This window comes from Tupaia chinensis, unplaced genomic scaffold (assembly GCF_000334495.1).
Source record: "Tupaia chinensis unplaced genomic scaffold, TupChi_1.0 Scaffold139785_1, whole genome shotgun sequence".
NCBI classification, from domain to species: Eukaryota; Metazoa; Chordata; class Mammalia; order Scandentia; family Tupaiidae; genus Tupaia; species Tupaia belangeri.
In genome coordinates this window covers 372,860-387,430 of record NW_006199665.1, presented here as the reverse complement: position 1 = coordinate 387,430, position 14,571 = coordinate 372,860, and the positions used below count along the sequence as shown (strand labels likewise).

Sequence of the window (14,571 nt, the reverse complement as noted above, 5' to 3'; positions counted from 1 at the left end):
ATGGAGGAGAGGGGATTGCGGCGTGACCATCCCCCCTGGGGGGTGATTTCTCGCTTTCTGTCTTTATGTCTCTCTCTGTCTGGCGAGCGCACGCCCCTACAGTGAAAATCTCTAAAAAAAAAAAAAATAGTTGGGATGAAAAGACCAGGTCATCAACTTTTGCCAGCCCCAGCCTGGTTGAAAGGGACTGATTGACAGATGGGGGCTTCATGGGACAACCTGCCAATCGTCTGGATAGGCTGAAGCAAAGCCGGCCCACCTGGGGTCCGTGCCTGGACAGATGTTGGAGGCGGAGCTAATATAGGGGCGTGGCTATGTCCGGCGTGATTTGGGCGGGGCTGAATGAAAGCGGTGCTTGGACAGATCTCATTGGAGCGAACCCCCTTGGGGGAGGAGCTCATGGAGTGGGCGGGGCTCACCCAGCACGGAGCCTGGAGTCTAGGTCCTGCAGCTGACCCCTCAGCTGCTCCTGCTGCTCTGTCAAGGCCTGGATGTGGGTGTTCAGTGACTCCACGAGACGGGACAGTGCTCTCTGCTCCTCGCGCAGCGCGGCCACCTCGCTGTGCAGCTCTGCCAGCTGGGGGGGAGGGGGCGGTAAGAGCCGTTGTAATCCGACCCGTCGGCCCGCCCCTTCCTCTCCCTGGAGACTGTGACCTCCCAGTTCTACCCTAACCCATCGGGGAATCTCGTTCCGTGGTAGGGAGCAGGAAGTTGAGACTCCGAGAGGGTAGGACCAGGCCCGGGGTCACACAGCGCAGCAAGCTCAAGATTTGAACCCAGATTTGCCTGACTTTCGACCTTTTTTAAGTTCAGGCCCCATCGACTCCGTTCTTGCCACCCTCCCCGGAGTAATCCTGGGCCGGACCTCACCTTGCCCACGGGTCGATGCGTGCCCACCGCCTGGTCTCGGTCCCGCGGCTGATCCAGCTGGCGCTGCCAGGGCACCGACGGCTTCCGAGGCAGTGAAGTGGAGGCCCGGATCCAGGGCCGGTCGCGGGGCGCTGGGCCGGTTCGTAGGGAGCCTTTAGGTCGAGGCCGGGCTGCGGAGGCGCGGCGGCGGGTGGGACGCCCCGCGGGGACGCTCTGCGTGCGCTGCACTGGTCGGGGCCGCCGCAGGGGCCGCTCTTCGTCCAGCCGCGGCCGACCCCAGCTCCCTGCGCCTTGAACGCCGCGCAAGGACTGGCTCTTGGAGATGAGAGGAGTGTGCTTGGGGAGGTCGCGAGGGGCCAGGAACCCGGGCTTCTCCCCTGCAGAGAAACTGGGGGTGGGAGGGGGGCGCTCAGACCCTCAGCGGGTCCCTGAGATCACCCGGTCCCGATCTCTCTCTCTCTCTCTTTTTTTAAATAATTATTTTATTTAACTTTATTTATTATCATTATTTACCAGTTTGATCAGACAGACAGAAGGAGAGCGAGAGAAAGCAAGCCACCAAGTTCAGGATTGAACTGCGGTTGGCCATGTGAGAGTCCAGCGCCTTCAACTACCATGCCACCTGCCAGCCTCTCCCAGTCCCGATCTCTAAACAGAGGGGATCTCACCGCTGTCTTTCCCTTTGGCATGACCCTGTCCTTGACCTCTGACCCTGAGGAGACCCTGTCCTTGGCTTCTGGCTGCAGGATCCTCGACTTGACTCCTAACCTCTGACACAATGTGATGCTTGATTTGAACAGTTCCATAACCTCTGGTTGCAGTCTGTCCCTGGGCTTGACCTCTGTTCACAGGGCACCCTTCCCCTTCCCAGGGTGATCTCATCTGGCCAACCTCTGACCTTCTGTTGACCCTATCCCTTCCCCCAGGGAGAACATGGTCCCTAACCTGTCCCTGTTCAAATATGACCCTACTTATAATTCTTTCATTTTTTTTTTGCAGAGGTTTTTGCTATAGGGCACATGAGCTCACCAGAGAGAGCGAGACAGAGAGACAGAAAGTGAGAAATCACCCCCCGGAGGGATGGCCACACCACAATCCCTTCTCCTCCATTCTCCCCTCGGGATCTTGGGCACGGAAGCACACGCGCCCGGCATGAGTTTAAGGCCACCAGGTCCGGGACACAAACCATGGTTGACTACATGGGAGTCCAGCGACATAGCCATTACACCAACTGCTGGTCCCGCTATTTATAATTCTTGAGCCCTGATTAGACTGAGCCTGACTTCAACCTAGTATCGGAACCTGAATCAGGCTTGGACTCTTTTTTTGCTCTAGGGCACACCTGCTCACCAGAATGACAAAGCAAGAAAGCAAGCTGCTAGGTTCAATCTCAAATCCCAGTCAACCATGTAGGAGGAGTCCAACACCCTAAGCTCCATGCCACCTGTTGGCTCCTATCCTGGACTTTAATGGATGCAATTTTTTTTTTTTTTGGAGAGGTTTTTGCTACAAGGCACGTGTGCTCACCAGAGAGACATAGAGACAGAAAGTGAGAAACCGCCCTCCACGGGGGAAGGCCATGCCGCAATCCCTTCTCCTCTAGGGATCTTGGGCATGCATGCATATGCACCCGGCGTGAGTTTAAGACACCAGGTCTGGGACTCAAACAGTGGTCGACTACATGGGAGTCCAGCGACATAGCCATTATGCCAACTGCTGGTCCCATCTGTTTTTTTTTTCTTCCAAGCCATCAGGCTGGGAGTCGAACTATCATTAGCCATGCGAGATCTGGCTCCCTTAACTACTGTGCTATAGGGCCAGCCCCGCCTAACACAGTTTCTGATATTGACCATAACATGACCTTGTTCCTAATCCCTGACATCCATCTTTACCTCTGACCTCCCACCCATGGAAGCTCACACCAGACTTGTGGTTACCTGGAGTGGACTTGAACTGGGGGTGGGGGAAGACGCATCGGCACAGACACAGGTACAGGCCGGCCCTCCTCGATGGCTCGCAGAATGGTGGGCAGCGGTTCCAGGCTGTCACAAGTTGCCTGGTGAGGCATGCAGAGAGGACGCTGAGTGGGCATTCTGGGGCCAGAGCTTCCCAGCCTCCTCGCTTCCCTTCCCTGGGTCCCAGGCTCTGGGCGTAGGGCACACCTGGTCAAGCTCAGCAAAGATTGTACAGAGCTGGGCGTGCAGAACTGCCAACTGGAGGGCCAGGTCGCCACTGCCCTGGTAACCACTGGGCGTTGCATTCACATCTACCACGGCCACCTGGTTCAGGAACTGTTGCATGGCTGGTCCATGATCCTCCAGGAAGTTATTCATGAAGCCCATGTAAGCCTCCTTCTCGCCAAACCTGGCTCAGGGAGGGACAGGGTGGGGAGGTCAGATCAGACAGCTCAGCCCCCACACTCCCAGCATGGATCCCCTCCCCCCACCCCGTGCCCCCAACCCTCCAGCACCTACGGGGCACGGTTGGCAAGATTCTGGATGACTTTGGCGATCAGCGTGAGGGTGCGAGCTGGGCCGGGTGGCGGGTGCTCTGGAGCAAGGCCAAAGAGGCTGGGTGGCAGGCTGGCAGGACATAAGAGCCGCAGGAAGAGGGAAGCACACACCAGCCGGGGCCCCAGTGCCTCAGAGCCGCGTGCCTTACATGCTTCTCTCCAGCCTGAGAACACGGTGCCCAGCTCCGCCGGGAACCAGCTGGGGCAGAAGAAGCAATGGTCAGAGAAAGACGCCATGAGCATAAAAGGTCATGAATGGTCAAGGTCATAAGGTAAGGGGACGGAAGTCCAAAGAGTGTTGCATGGCTGTCCCATGATCCTCCAGGAAACCCTTCTCATTGATGCTAGGGCCTGGGTTCCAAGATTGGAAATATCTGGGATATTGTTGCTTGGGGTCAGCATTTATGGTATAGTTATTAGGGTGACATCTAGAACTGATCCCCTTAGAATTGGACAGGGTGGGGCCAGTTAGGTGGTGTGGTGGCTAATGTGGCTGGATCTCACATGGATGACTGCATGATTGGAGTCCCCGACCCGGCAGCTTGAAAAATATACTGGGTGGGGACCAGCAGTTAACGTAATGGCTATGTTGCTGGACTCCCATGTAGTCGACCGTGGTTCGAGTCCCGGACCCAGTGGCTTAAACACACGGGCGTGTGTGCGTGCGCGCCCAAGATCCCAAGAGGAGAATGGAGAAGAAGGGATTGCGGCGTGGACATCCCCTCTGGGGGGTGATTTCTCACTTTTTGTCTCTCTGTGTCTTTCTGGCAAGCGCACGTGCCCAATAAGAAAAAGAACCTCTCCAAAAAAACAAAAAAAAAAATGCTGGGTTCATGTGCGTGCATGCCTAAAATCCCAAGAGGAGAAAGGATTAAAGCATGGCCATCCTCCCCCAGGGAATGATTTGTCTCCTTCCCTCTCTTTCTCTCTGTCTCTCTCTCCTGCAAGCACACAAGCTCTATAGCAAAAACAAACAAAGCAACAAAAACAAGACTTGAACAGGGTTACATGAGGACAGAGTTCATAAGCTTGGGATACATTTATAATTACACATGAGCTAGAGATACCAGAAGGGATGACGTGAAGTAGGATGGGGTTGGTGTTACAGGATCACCCAGGGTCAGAAGTCACGAGACTGAAGTCCCTGGTGACATGACATTAGTAATGCATGTTAACCTGGGGTCAGAGGTCAAGGATTGGTATCCCCATTTCCCATGATCAGTTGCATGGGATTTTATTTATTTTTTTTTAAGAGAAAGATTTTTGCGATAAGGTGCATGCACTTACTGGAAAAACAGAGAGACAGAGAGACAGAAAGCAAAAAATCATACCCCTGCCCCCTCCCCCTCCCCCGGGAGGATGGCCATGCCTCAATCCCGTCTCCTCCTCCTGGGAGTTTAAAACTCATGCTGGGTGCATGTGCATGCATGCCCAAGATCCCAAGAGGAGAATGGAGGAGAAGGGATTGCAGCGTGGCCACCTCCACCCCCTGGGGGATGATTTCTCTGCAATCCCTTCTCCTTCATTCTCCTTTCGGGATTTTGGGCACATACACACACATGCCTGGCATGAGGGTTTTTTTAAAATTTAATTTATTCATTTATTTTTAATTTGACAGAGAGAGGGAGCGTGAAGGAAAGTGAGAAAGTGAACTACCAGGTCTGGGACTTGAACCTTGGTCAGCCATGTGGGAGTGTCCAGCATCTTAATCATCACACCACTTGCTGGTCCCTAGCCTGGCATGAGTTTTAAGCTGTCGGGTCTGGGACTTGAACTGCAGTTGATTATGTGGAAGTCCCGTGACCATTATGCCACCTGCTGGTCCTGCATGGGACGTGAGACAGTCACATAAAGTCTGGAATCATCTGGAATCAGAGGTCATAGGATTCAGGATCTATGCTAACTAAGGTCAAGTGACATGAAATTGGGGTTTAGGATCACCTGTGCTTAGAGAACAAGAAATTAGGTCCCAGGTTACGAAGGATCAGATGGCCTGGCATTGGGAGAAGGACAGGCAGATTTAGTAAAAAAAAACTTCCAGACACCCAGTTAAACTTGAATCTCAGATAAGCAATGAATACTATTTTCTTTTTCTTTTTTAGGTATAATTATGTCCCAAATAGTGAATCAGATTTAACTGAGGGTCCTGTATGTTTCCTAGTGACCCTAACTGAGGGGTGGAGGTTAGTGCCTGAGAGGTAGAGATGAGCTTAGATAGTAGGGCCCCGATTCTCACTCGTAGGAGTGGACGATGGCTTCGAAGACCTCCTCGCAGCTGTTTCGAAGTCTGGTCTGGTGTTCAGACAGCTCTGGGGCCGGGCACTTGCTGGGGTCCACCTCACAGTCCTCCGTGGAGGCACAGAGATGTAGCACCACTTGGCCTGGAGCACAGCACAGCCAGTGTCAGGCCATGACTCATTAAAATCCATCACACTCAGGGATCAGCAGTTAGCGTAATAGCTATGTCGCTGGACTCCCATGTAGTTCGACCACGGTTCGCGTCCCGGACCCAGTGGCTTAAAACTCACGCCGTGTGGCGTGGCCATCCCCCTCACCCTGGTGGGGGGGTGATTTCTCTCTTTCTCTCTGTCTGGCGAGCACACGCGCCCTATAGCAAAAACCTCTCCAAAAAAAAAAAAAAAAGCATTACACTCAGCCTCCAACTTACTCTGGAAGCACCTAACATCTTGGGGGGACTCCCAGCTCCCCCCCCCGAATCCTAGCACCCCCAAAGCACCATCCACTACCAGAATCCAGGTTATCTGGGAAATTCCAGACCTTCTATGGGGTTCCCCAGCCCACCTAGCAGGCCTCTGACACCACACCCCTGTCCCCCTGGCTCACCCAAGGTCTCTTGTAGGTAATCGTGTGCCACCAACTTCATATACTCGTCAATGGCCTTCGTGGCCAGCGTGTTTTCTCGGAACAGCAGCGCCTCCCGGCCTCCACAGCGCGCCAGCTCCGCTGTGCCGAGATCTGTCACCAGTGCCTAGGCAGGACAGGGGTCATGTCACACGGAGTATAAAATTTTTTTTTTGGGGGGGAGAGGTTTTTACTATAGGGCACGTGCACTCGCCAGAAAGACAGAGAGACAAAAAGCGAGAAATCACTGCCCCCCCCAGGGGGGATGGCCACACCGCAATCCCTTCTCCTCCATTCTCCTCTTGAGATCTTGGGCAGACACGCACACGCGCCCAGTGTGAGTTTAAGCCACCGGGTCCGGGACTCGAACCGCAGTAGACTACATGGGAGTCCAGGGATGGAGCCATTATGCCATCTGTTGGTCCGACGGAGTATAAATTGAGTTGGAGGAATCCTACTCTTCTTGGCTGGTCCCTCATAGGTTGGGCGCAGGCGCAGCTTTCTTGGCTAGGGCTCCTAACCGAGGCTCGAACCTCTACCCCTCACAGGGGAAGCTAAAGCCTCTGAGAGCTGGAGCTCAGGTCAGGCCCCACCCCTTCGCAGCTGAAGCTCAGACCCTGTCCTTCAAGGTGCCCCGACTCCCACTCTGAGCCCCCGTTCTCCCTGCGTCCCCGGTCACCCCAGTCTACCCCGTCGCGGTGTCTCACCTGCGCCCGGCCAGTGGCCCGCAGCACGCGCACCATTGCGGCCGCCAGCTCCTCCTTGCCCTGCGCGGACAGTACAGGTTCGAGGGCTCCGCAGAGGCGCGCATAGTGAAAAGTGAGGAACTCCGCCAGCTCCTTATAGCGCTCGGACGGCAGCACCCGCAGGCGTCGCGCCCGGATCCGCGCCCGGAGCGCCGCTCCCACGGGCGCCCCAAGCAGCGGGAACCAGCGCTCCAGGCCAGCCAGAGGCGGGTGCACGGGGGACGCTCAGCTCTTCTAAGGTGAGCGCCACGCGGCCCAGCGCTGCACCCCCTGAGCCTGAGCCTGAGCCACGCAGCCGTAGCGACAAGCGACGTGCTGGTGGAAGCGCCTCAAAGTGGAAACGCTCAGCCCAAAAGAGCTGGCCTGGGCCAGTCCGCGGCGCCGTGCGTGCCAGGAGCGCGCCGTCCAGCCACAACTCGGTGCGCACGCCCGGTGTCCCCGCCGCAGTCCGGGGCAGCCCCTTCGCCTCGTGCACCCACACGCTGAGCCACGTTTCTTCACGTTCCGCGTTGTCCTGTGGACAGAAGTGGGATTGGGAGAGTTTCGGGGGCGGGTACTGCAGGTGAAGCACGGGGGATCTCTAATCTGGTGCACCGTGACCGCAGGGAGATCACTCGGTCTCTGGGCAAAGTAGGGGCCACGGGAGTCCCTAGGTGACTATTTGGAAGCCTCGTAGCTTTTCTGGGTTCTCCTGGATATATCTGGGCCCCAAGGAATGAAGGAGTAGTTGTGGAGAGAGAATTTGGCAATTACTTGGTAGGCGGGGCCTCGGATGCAAATAGGGCCAGGACTGAATGGAAGGGGCGGGTGTGGTATACAGGGAGGCGGGGTAGTAGATGGAACGGGAGTCTCCGATTGGCTGCAAAGGCGTAGGCGGGGCAGGTATGTTTCAGGGGCGGTGTTTTGGCGCGTGCGCGTGCGGGGGATGTTAGTTTGAGTGGAACTCGCAAGGTCTAGGTTATCCCCGGCAATGACCTGGCTGGGTTGGAAGTGGCGACGAAGGTCCTCAATCCAGCGGTCTCTCTCAGCAGACGAGCGACAAGAGAAGCAGCGACTTCCACCTGCCCACGTCACCTGTGGGGACAGGGTATCCAAGCGTGTGGAGGCCAGATGTAGAGCCAAGGGGTGAGTGGTAGAGTTGGGGAACAGATGTGGAGGGTAGCTTGCACTTACCTGGAAGCAGTGGGGTTCCCCCAGGAGGCTGGAGTGCAGTGGCCAGACCCGCACGTCCCGTTCGGCGCCCAGGTCCAGCTCAGAGAGTGTGGCCAACGATTCCCGAGAACCCAGAGCACTGGTGGGTCTAGAGAGGGTTGGGTGAGCAAGGGTCATTTGCTCTCTTCCCTCACTTCCCACACCTCCCAGAGCCTCAAGGGTAGGAGAAAGCCAGAATGAACCAATCTTTTTTTTTTTTTTTTAATTTCTTCATTCATTTATTTTAATTTGACCAAAGAGAGAGGGAAAGTGAGAAAGCAAGCAATCAGGTCTGGGACTTGAACTGTGGTTGACCATGTGGGAGTGTCCAGCGTCCCAACCACCATGCCACAGAATGAACCAGTCTTAAATTGTATCCTGCCGGTTGGCAGGTGGCATGGTAATTAAGGACGCTGGACTCCCACATGGTCAATCATGGTTTGAGTCCCAGACTTAGCAGCTTGCTTTCTCACTTTCTCTCTCGCTCTCACTCTGTCCCTCTCTGGTAAAATTAAAATGAATAAATAGATACATTAAGTTAAATAAAATAATTCTTTGAAAAAAATTGTATCCTGCCACACCCTCAAATCCACATCCCTGCACAGTGCCTCACTGCTTTTAGAATAAACCCAACCTCTCTCTCTTACGGTGTTTTTGTTTGTTTGTTTTTGGAGAGGTTTTTGCTATAGGGTGCGTGCGCTCACCAGAAAGACAGAGACAGACAGACAGACAGAAAGCGAGAAATCACCCCCCCGGGGGGATGGTCACACCGCAATCCCTTCTCCTCCATTTTCCTCTTGGGATCTTGGGCATGCACACACACGCGCCCAGCATGACCTTAAGCCACCAAGTCCGGGACTCAAACAGGTGGACGCCTACATGGGAGTCCAGCGACATAGCCTTTATGCCAACTGCTGGTCCCTGTTTGTTGAGAGAGATGTTTACTATAGGGTACATACACTTTCCAGAGAGACAGGAAGCAAGAAATCAAAATTATCCCCCCACCCCAGGGGTGTTGGCCACACCACAATCCCTTCTCCTTCATTCTCCTCTTGGGATTTTGGGCACACATGCACATGTGCCCTGTTTGAACTTTAAGCCAGGACTCGCACCTTGGTCGACTATGTGAGAGTCCAGCGACATAACCATTATGCCATCTGCTTGTCACTAAATCCAACTTCTTTTTCTTTTTTTCTTTTCTTTTTTTTTTTGAGAGGTTTTTGCTATAGGGCGCGTGCACTCATCAGACAGACAGAGAGAGACAGAGAGATAGAAAGCGAGAAATCACCCCCCAGGGGTGATGGTCACGCCGCAATCCCTTCTCCTCCATTCTCCTCTCGGGATCTTGGGCATGCACGCACACGCGCCCGGCGTGAGTTTTAAGCCACCGGGTCCGGGACGCGAACCACGGTCAACTATGTGGGAGTCCAGTGACATAGCCCTTACGCTAACTGCTGGTTCCCTAAACCCAACTTTTCATGGTGGCCGGTAAGAGTCCAGCTCCCAGCTCTTGTGAAATGTGTATATATATATATTTATAATGCACATAAGTGGGGTACAGTCATGCCACAAACACTTCTCCATTTCTCCATCTGCAGAGATTTAGGGTACACACATCTAGGCGTCCAGTCTGTTCTCCAAGCTGCCAGAGCCAGGATTCAAACTACATTGCTGGCCATGAGGGATCTGGCTCCCTTAACCATTAGGCCACGAGGCCGACCCTTCCTCTCTTTCTGAGCTCAGGTCACCCTGGTTTTGCTTTATGGCTTCTTTTGGCCTCTTAGCCTTTGTACTCGCTGTTTCCTCTGTTTGAAATGCTTTTCCCAGGAACCAGCAGTTAGCGTAAGGGCTATGTCACTGGACTCCCACATAGTTGACCGTGGTTCGCGTCCCGGACCCGGTGGCTTAAAACTCACGCCGGGCGCGTGTGCGTGCATGCCCAAGATCCCGAGAGGAGAATGGAGGAGAAGGGATTGCGGTGTGACCATCCCCTTTCAGTGGCCCCAGCAGTATTGAACATGGGGCAGACACGGGGGAAGCCTCAAGGGGTGTGGGGTGAAAGAGAATGACAGACAGCAGGAGCAGGAGGAGGGCGCCATGTTGACCCTCAGTCCCTCCAGCACCTCAGGCTCTTACCCATCCCGAGAGGCATTAGTTCCCACTTCCGATTTGTTTTTCTTCTTCTCTTTCAGCCTCTTGAGCAGCCCCTGTGGGGAGGCGGATGTTAGCTGGGTAGAGCCCCAGACTCCTACCTCATCTTCTTTCCTCCCAGGGCGTATCCCAGAGGATCTGGTGGTCTTGGTGGACCGAGTCCAAGCTTAGGCTGCATTAGCAGGAATAACAAAGACAATCAACAGCTCCCACTTCTTTTTTTTTCATGCGCTCGCCAGAAAGACAGAAACAGAGAGACAGAAAGTGAGAAATCACCCCCCCTGGGGGGATGGCCATGCCGCAATCCCTTCTCCTCCATTCTCCTCTTGGGATCTTGGGCATGCACGCACACGCACACGTGCCCGGTCTGAGTCTAAGCCACTGGGTCCAGGACTCGAACAGTGATCAACTACATGGGAGTCCAGCGACATAGCCATGACATCAACTGCTGGTCCCCAACAGCTCCCATTTCTTTTCTTTTTCTTTTCTTTTTTTTTTTTTGGAGAGGATTTTTGCCATAGGGCACATGTGCTAGCCAGACAGACAGAGAGAGACATGGAGACAGAAATTGAGACATCCCGCCCCAGGGGGGATGGCCATGCTGCAATCCCTTCTCCTCCATTCTCCTCTCGGAATCTTGGGCATGCACGCACACACGCCCGGTGTGAGTTTTAAGCCACCAGGTCCGGGATGCGAACAACGGTCGACTACATGGGAGTCCGGCGACATAGCCATTATGCCAACTGCTGGTCCCCCCAACATCTCCCATTTCTAAAGCATCAGTCATATGCTTTCATGTATCCTCCGTGTTTTTTTTTTTTTTTTTAAGAGGTTTTTGCCTTGCGTGCTCCCTGGAGAGAGAAAGACAGAGACAGAGAGGCAGGAAGGAAGAAATCATCCCCCGGAGGGATGGCCACGCCGCAATCCCTTCTCCTCCATTCTCCTCTCGGGATCTTGGGCACCCACGCACACGTGCCAGGTGTGCGCCAAGCCAGCAGATCTGGGACTCAAACCAAGGCTGACCATGTGGAAGTCCAACGATGTAATTGCTACGCCATCTGCTGGCCCCTCTATCCTCTGCTAAATTTACAAACGGCCTGAGGCCCAGAGAGGGTGATGAATCTGCCTCCTAACACCCAGCAAGAGCGCCCTTTCAGGTCTGAGTCTCTGGGAGTCTGCGTCCCCTCTGCCCCCCTTGCCTTCACCGGCTGCCTCACCCGAACGTTGTGAACAGCCTCCGGTTCATTCTTTGCAGCGATTCGATCTGTGGGTGATAAGAAGTGGGAGACTGGGGACTGGAATCACAGATTCCCCTTGCAGAAACTCCCCAATGCTCCAACCCACCTCACTCCTCAAGCTTACCTGGATCCTTGAGATTTCCCATGGCCGCTTGGATACTGCCCTCAGAGCTGGCACTTCCTACCCGGGACCGGCGGGGACCCCCCTGTTCCCCAACAAGAGTGGGCAGTCAGAAAGAGGCAGGCAAGCAGGCAGGCAGGGGACTAGGCTGACAGTTCTCTGTCACCAGCCCTCCCATCCTACCTCTGCTCTGTCTCCTCCTTTTCCCTCCTTCCCTCCCCTGATCCTGGGACCCCTCTCACCTCCTCCTCACCCCCAAACAGCACCAGCTTCCCGTCAAGCAGAGTGAAGCCCCCGATGTCCCAGACGGGCACATTGGGTGTGGGGGCCTCGGGGATCTGCGGGGCAGGAGGCTCTGGCTCTGGTTCTGGATCTAGGAAGAGGAGGAGACTCTGGAGGACCTACGAATACTATACATATATAGATATATTTAACTTTATTTATCATCATCATTATTATCATTTTTAGAGAGATTTTTGCTATAGTGTGCATTTACTTACCAGAAAACAGAGAGAAACCGAGAGACAGAAGGTGAGAAATCACACTCCCTGTACCCCGGCATGGGGATGGCCACACCACAATCCCTTCTCCTCCGTTCTCCTCTCAGGATCTTTTGCATGCACGCATATGCGCTCGGCGTGAGCAATGTAACTATTATGGCGTCTGCTGGTCTCCTGGGAGAGGTCTCTTTCTTAGGGTAGGTGAGGTAGCAGCTGGTGGGTCAGGAAAGGTCTCCCAGGAAGAGTGAGTTTGCACGGAGTCTTGAATAGCAGGTTGCATTTTGATAAGCAGAGATGGAAGGGGAGGTGACAGGACCCACGGAAATCAAAGGGAAGGGTAAGGGCCAGCAGGTGGACTCCCACGTGGCTGACCGCAGTTCAGGTCCTGGACCCGACAACATGAAACACACCGGGCACATGTGTGTGTGTGCCCAAAGCCTTAAGGGGAGAATGGAAGAGAAGGGATTGCCCCGTGGCCACCCCCCAGGAGGTGATTTCTTCCTTTCTTTTTCTCTGTCTTTCTGGTGGGTACATGTGCCTTATAGCAAAAAGAAAAAAAAAAAAAAAAAAAAAAAAAAGAGGGGCCAGCATGTGGCATGGTGGTTAAGGGCACTAGACTTCTACATGGTCGACCACAGTTCGAGTCCTGGACCTGGTGACTTGCTTTCTCACTTTCTGTCTCCGTCACTCTGTCTCTCTGTGGTCAAATTAAAATAAATAAATAACTAATTAAAATGAAAAAAATGAAACAAAACAAAACAAGAGAAACAAAGAACAAAGGGGAAGAGCAAGAGAGGGTTTAGAGCCTGGAGGAAAAGATCCAGGAAGAGACTGGGGTAGGGTGCCAGTTGGAGAAACAGATTTTTATCGCGGGGCTAGTGGAGAGGGAGGCATGGGAGGTGTTTGAGGAAGCGAAGAGCTGGTCTGTTTATTCGAGTGGGCAATCTCTGACACCCTAGAGGGAGTTGAAAGGATGCCTCTGCAAAATGGGAGTATGATGGTGAAAATCGTTTTTTCTTTGAAGAGGTTTTTCTAATTTTTTTTTAGAGGTTTTTTTTTTTTTTTTGCTATAGGGTGCATGCACTTGCCAGAAGACAGAGAGAGACAGAGAGATAAAAAGCAAAAAATCATCCACCACCCCCCCAGGGGGAATGGCCATGCCGCAATCCCTTCTGCTCCATTCTCCTCTCGGGAATCTTGGGCACGCATGCACATGTGCCCAGCGTGAGTTTAAGCCACCCGGTCCAGGACTTGAACTGTGGTCGGCTACATAGGAGTTCAGCAAGATAGCCATTACGCTAACTGCTGGCCCCTGGAGAGGTTTTCGCTATAGGACGTGTGCGCTCACCAGAAAGACAGAGAGAGATAGAAAGTGAGAAATGACCCCTCAAGGGGGACAGCCACACCACAATCCCTTCTAATCTCTGGGATCTTAGGCTCACAAGGACACGTGCCCGGCGTGAATTGAATTTAAACCACCTGCCCGGCGTGAATTGAATTTGAGCCACCAGGTCCGGGACTCGAACCATGGTCAACTACATGGGAGTCCAGCAACATAGTTATTACGCCAACTGCTGGCCCCTATGATAGTGAAAATTAAGCGAGCTTTCAGGAAATAGAAGGGCCAAGTCAACCCCTTCTCCTCCCTACCAGCTTACCTGTCTGTTCCCTTGGTCCACTACAAATGGGCAATAAATAAAAACCTCCACTTAGCACCTACTTAGTCAGGGTTGGCTTAAGCTCTGCAGGGCCCCTGGGCTAGTGCAACATTCCTGAGCTCTAATCCTTGGGGTCTCCATGACCGGCTACATTGGTCCCTCCCTCCCGACACTTAGCACCACCTGTCTTTTTCTGGTGAACTTGTTTCCTGTCTGTGTCCTGGTTGTTCTGTGAGCTTCACAGAATCCGTCTTGTTCACTGCTCTGGCCTTAGTACTTTATTTTATGTACTTATGCAGAGATTTTTTTTTTTTTTTTGAGAGGTTTTCGCTATAGGGCACGTGTGCTTGCCAGACAGACAGAGAGAGACAGAGAGACAGAAAGCGAGAAATCACCCCCCAGGGGGGATGGCCACGCCACAATCCCTTCTCCTCCATTCTCCTCTTGGGATCTTGGGCACGCACGCACACGCGCCCGGCGTGAGTTTTAAGCCACCGGGTCTGGGACGCGAACCACGGTCGACTATGTGGGAGTCCAGCGACATAGCCATTACGCTAACTGCTGGTTCCCTCAATGTGCTTTTCTTTTCCTTTTCTTTAAAAAAAAGAGAATTATTTATTTATTTAATTCCATTTGTTATTGTTATTTGTGTGTGTGTGTTTGTGTTTTATTTATTTTTTTTTTTTTTAAAGGGTTTAGCTATTGGGGCACGGGCGCCGCCC

The 14,571-nt window shown here is 53.5% G+C and overlaps 1 protein-coding gene across 1 annotated transcript in view; it reads right to left on the bottom strand.

The window, feature by feature from the left end:
• The window catches only part of RASAL3 (RAS protein activator like 3), a 17,903-nt gene that overhangs the window by 1,284 nt on the left and 2,048 nt on the right, over positions 1–14,571 (bottom strand). Inside the window, 15 exon segments of the mRNA XM_006162273.3 lie at positions 420–577; positions 871–1,258; positions 2,808–2,926; positions 3,033–3,234; positions 3,345–3,581; positions 5,619–5,763; positions 6,227–6,371; positions 6,952–7,194; positions 7,196–7,504; positions 7,966–8,064; positions 8,164–8,290; positions 10,318–10,388; positions 11,550–11,596; positions 11,695–11,776; positions 11,934–12,064. Coding sequence (XP_006162335.1) covers positions 420–577; positions 871–1,258; positions 2,808–2,926; positions 3,033–3,234; positions 3,345–3,581; positions 5,619–5,763; positions 6,227–6,371; positions 6,952–7,194; positions 7,196–7,504; positions 7,966–8,064; positions 8,164–8,290; positions 10,318–10,388; positions 11,550–11,596; positions 11,695–11,776; positions 11,934–12,064 — 2,503 coding nt within the window.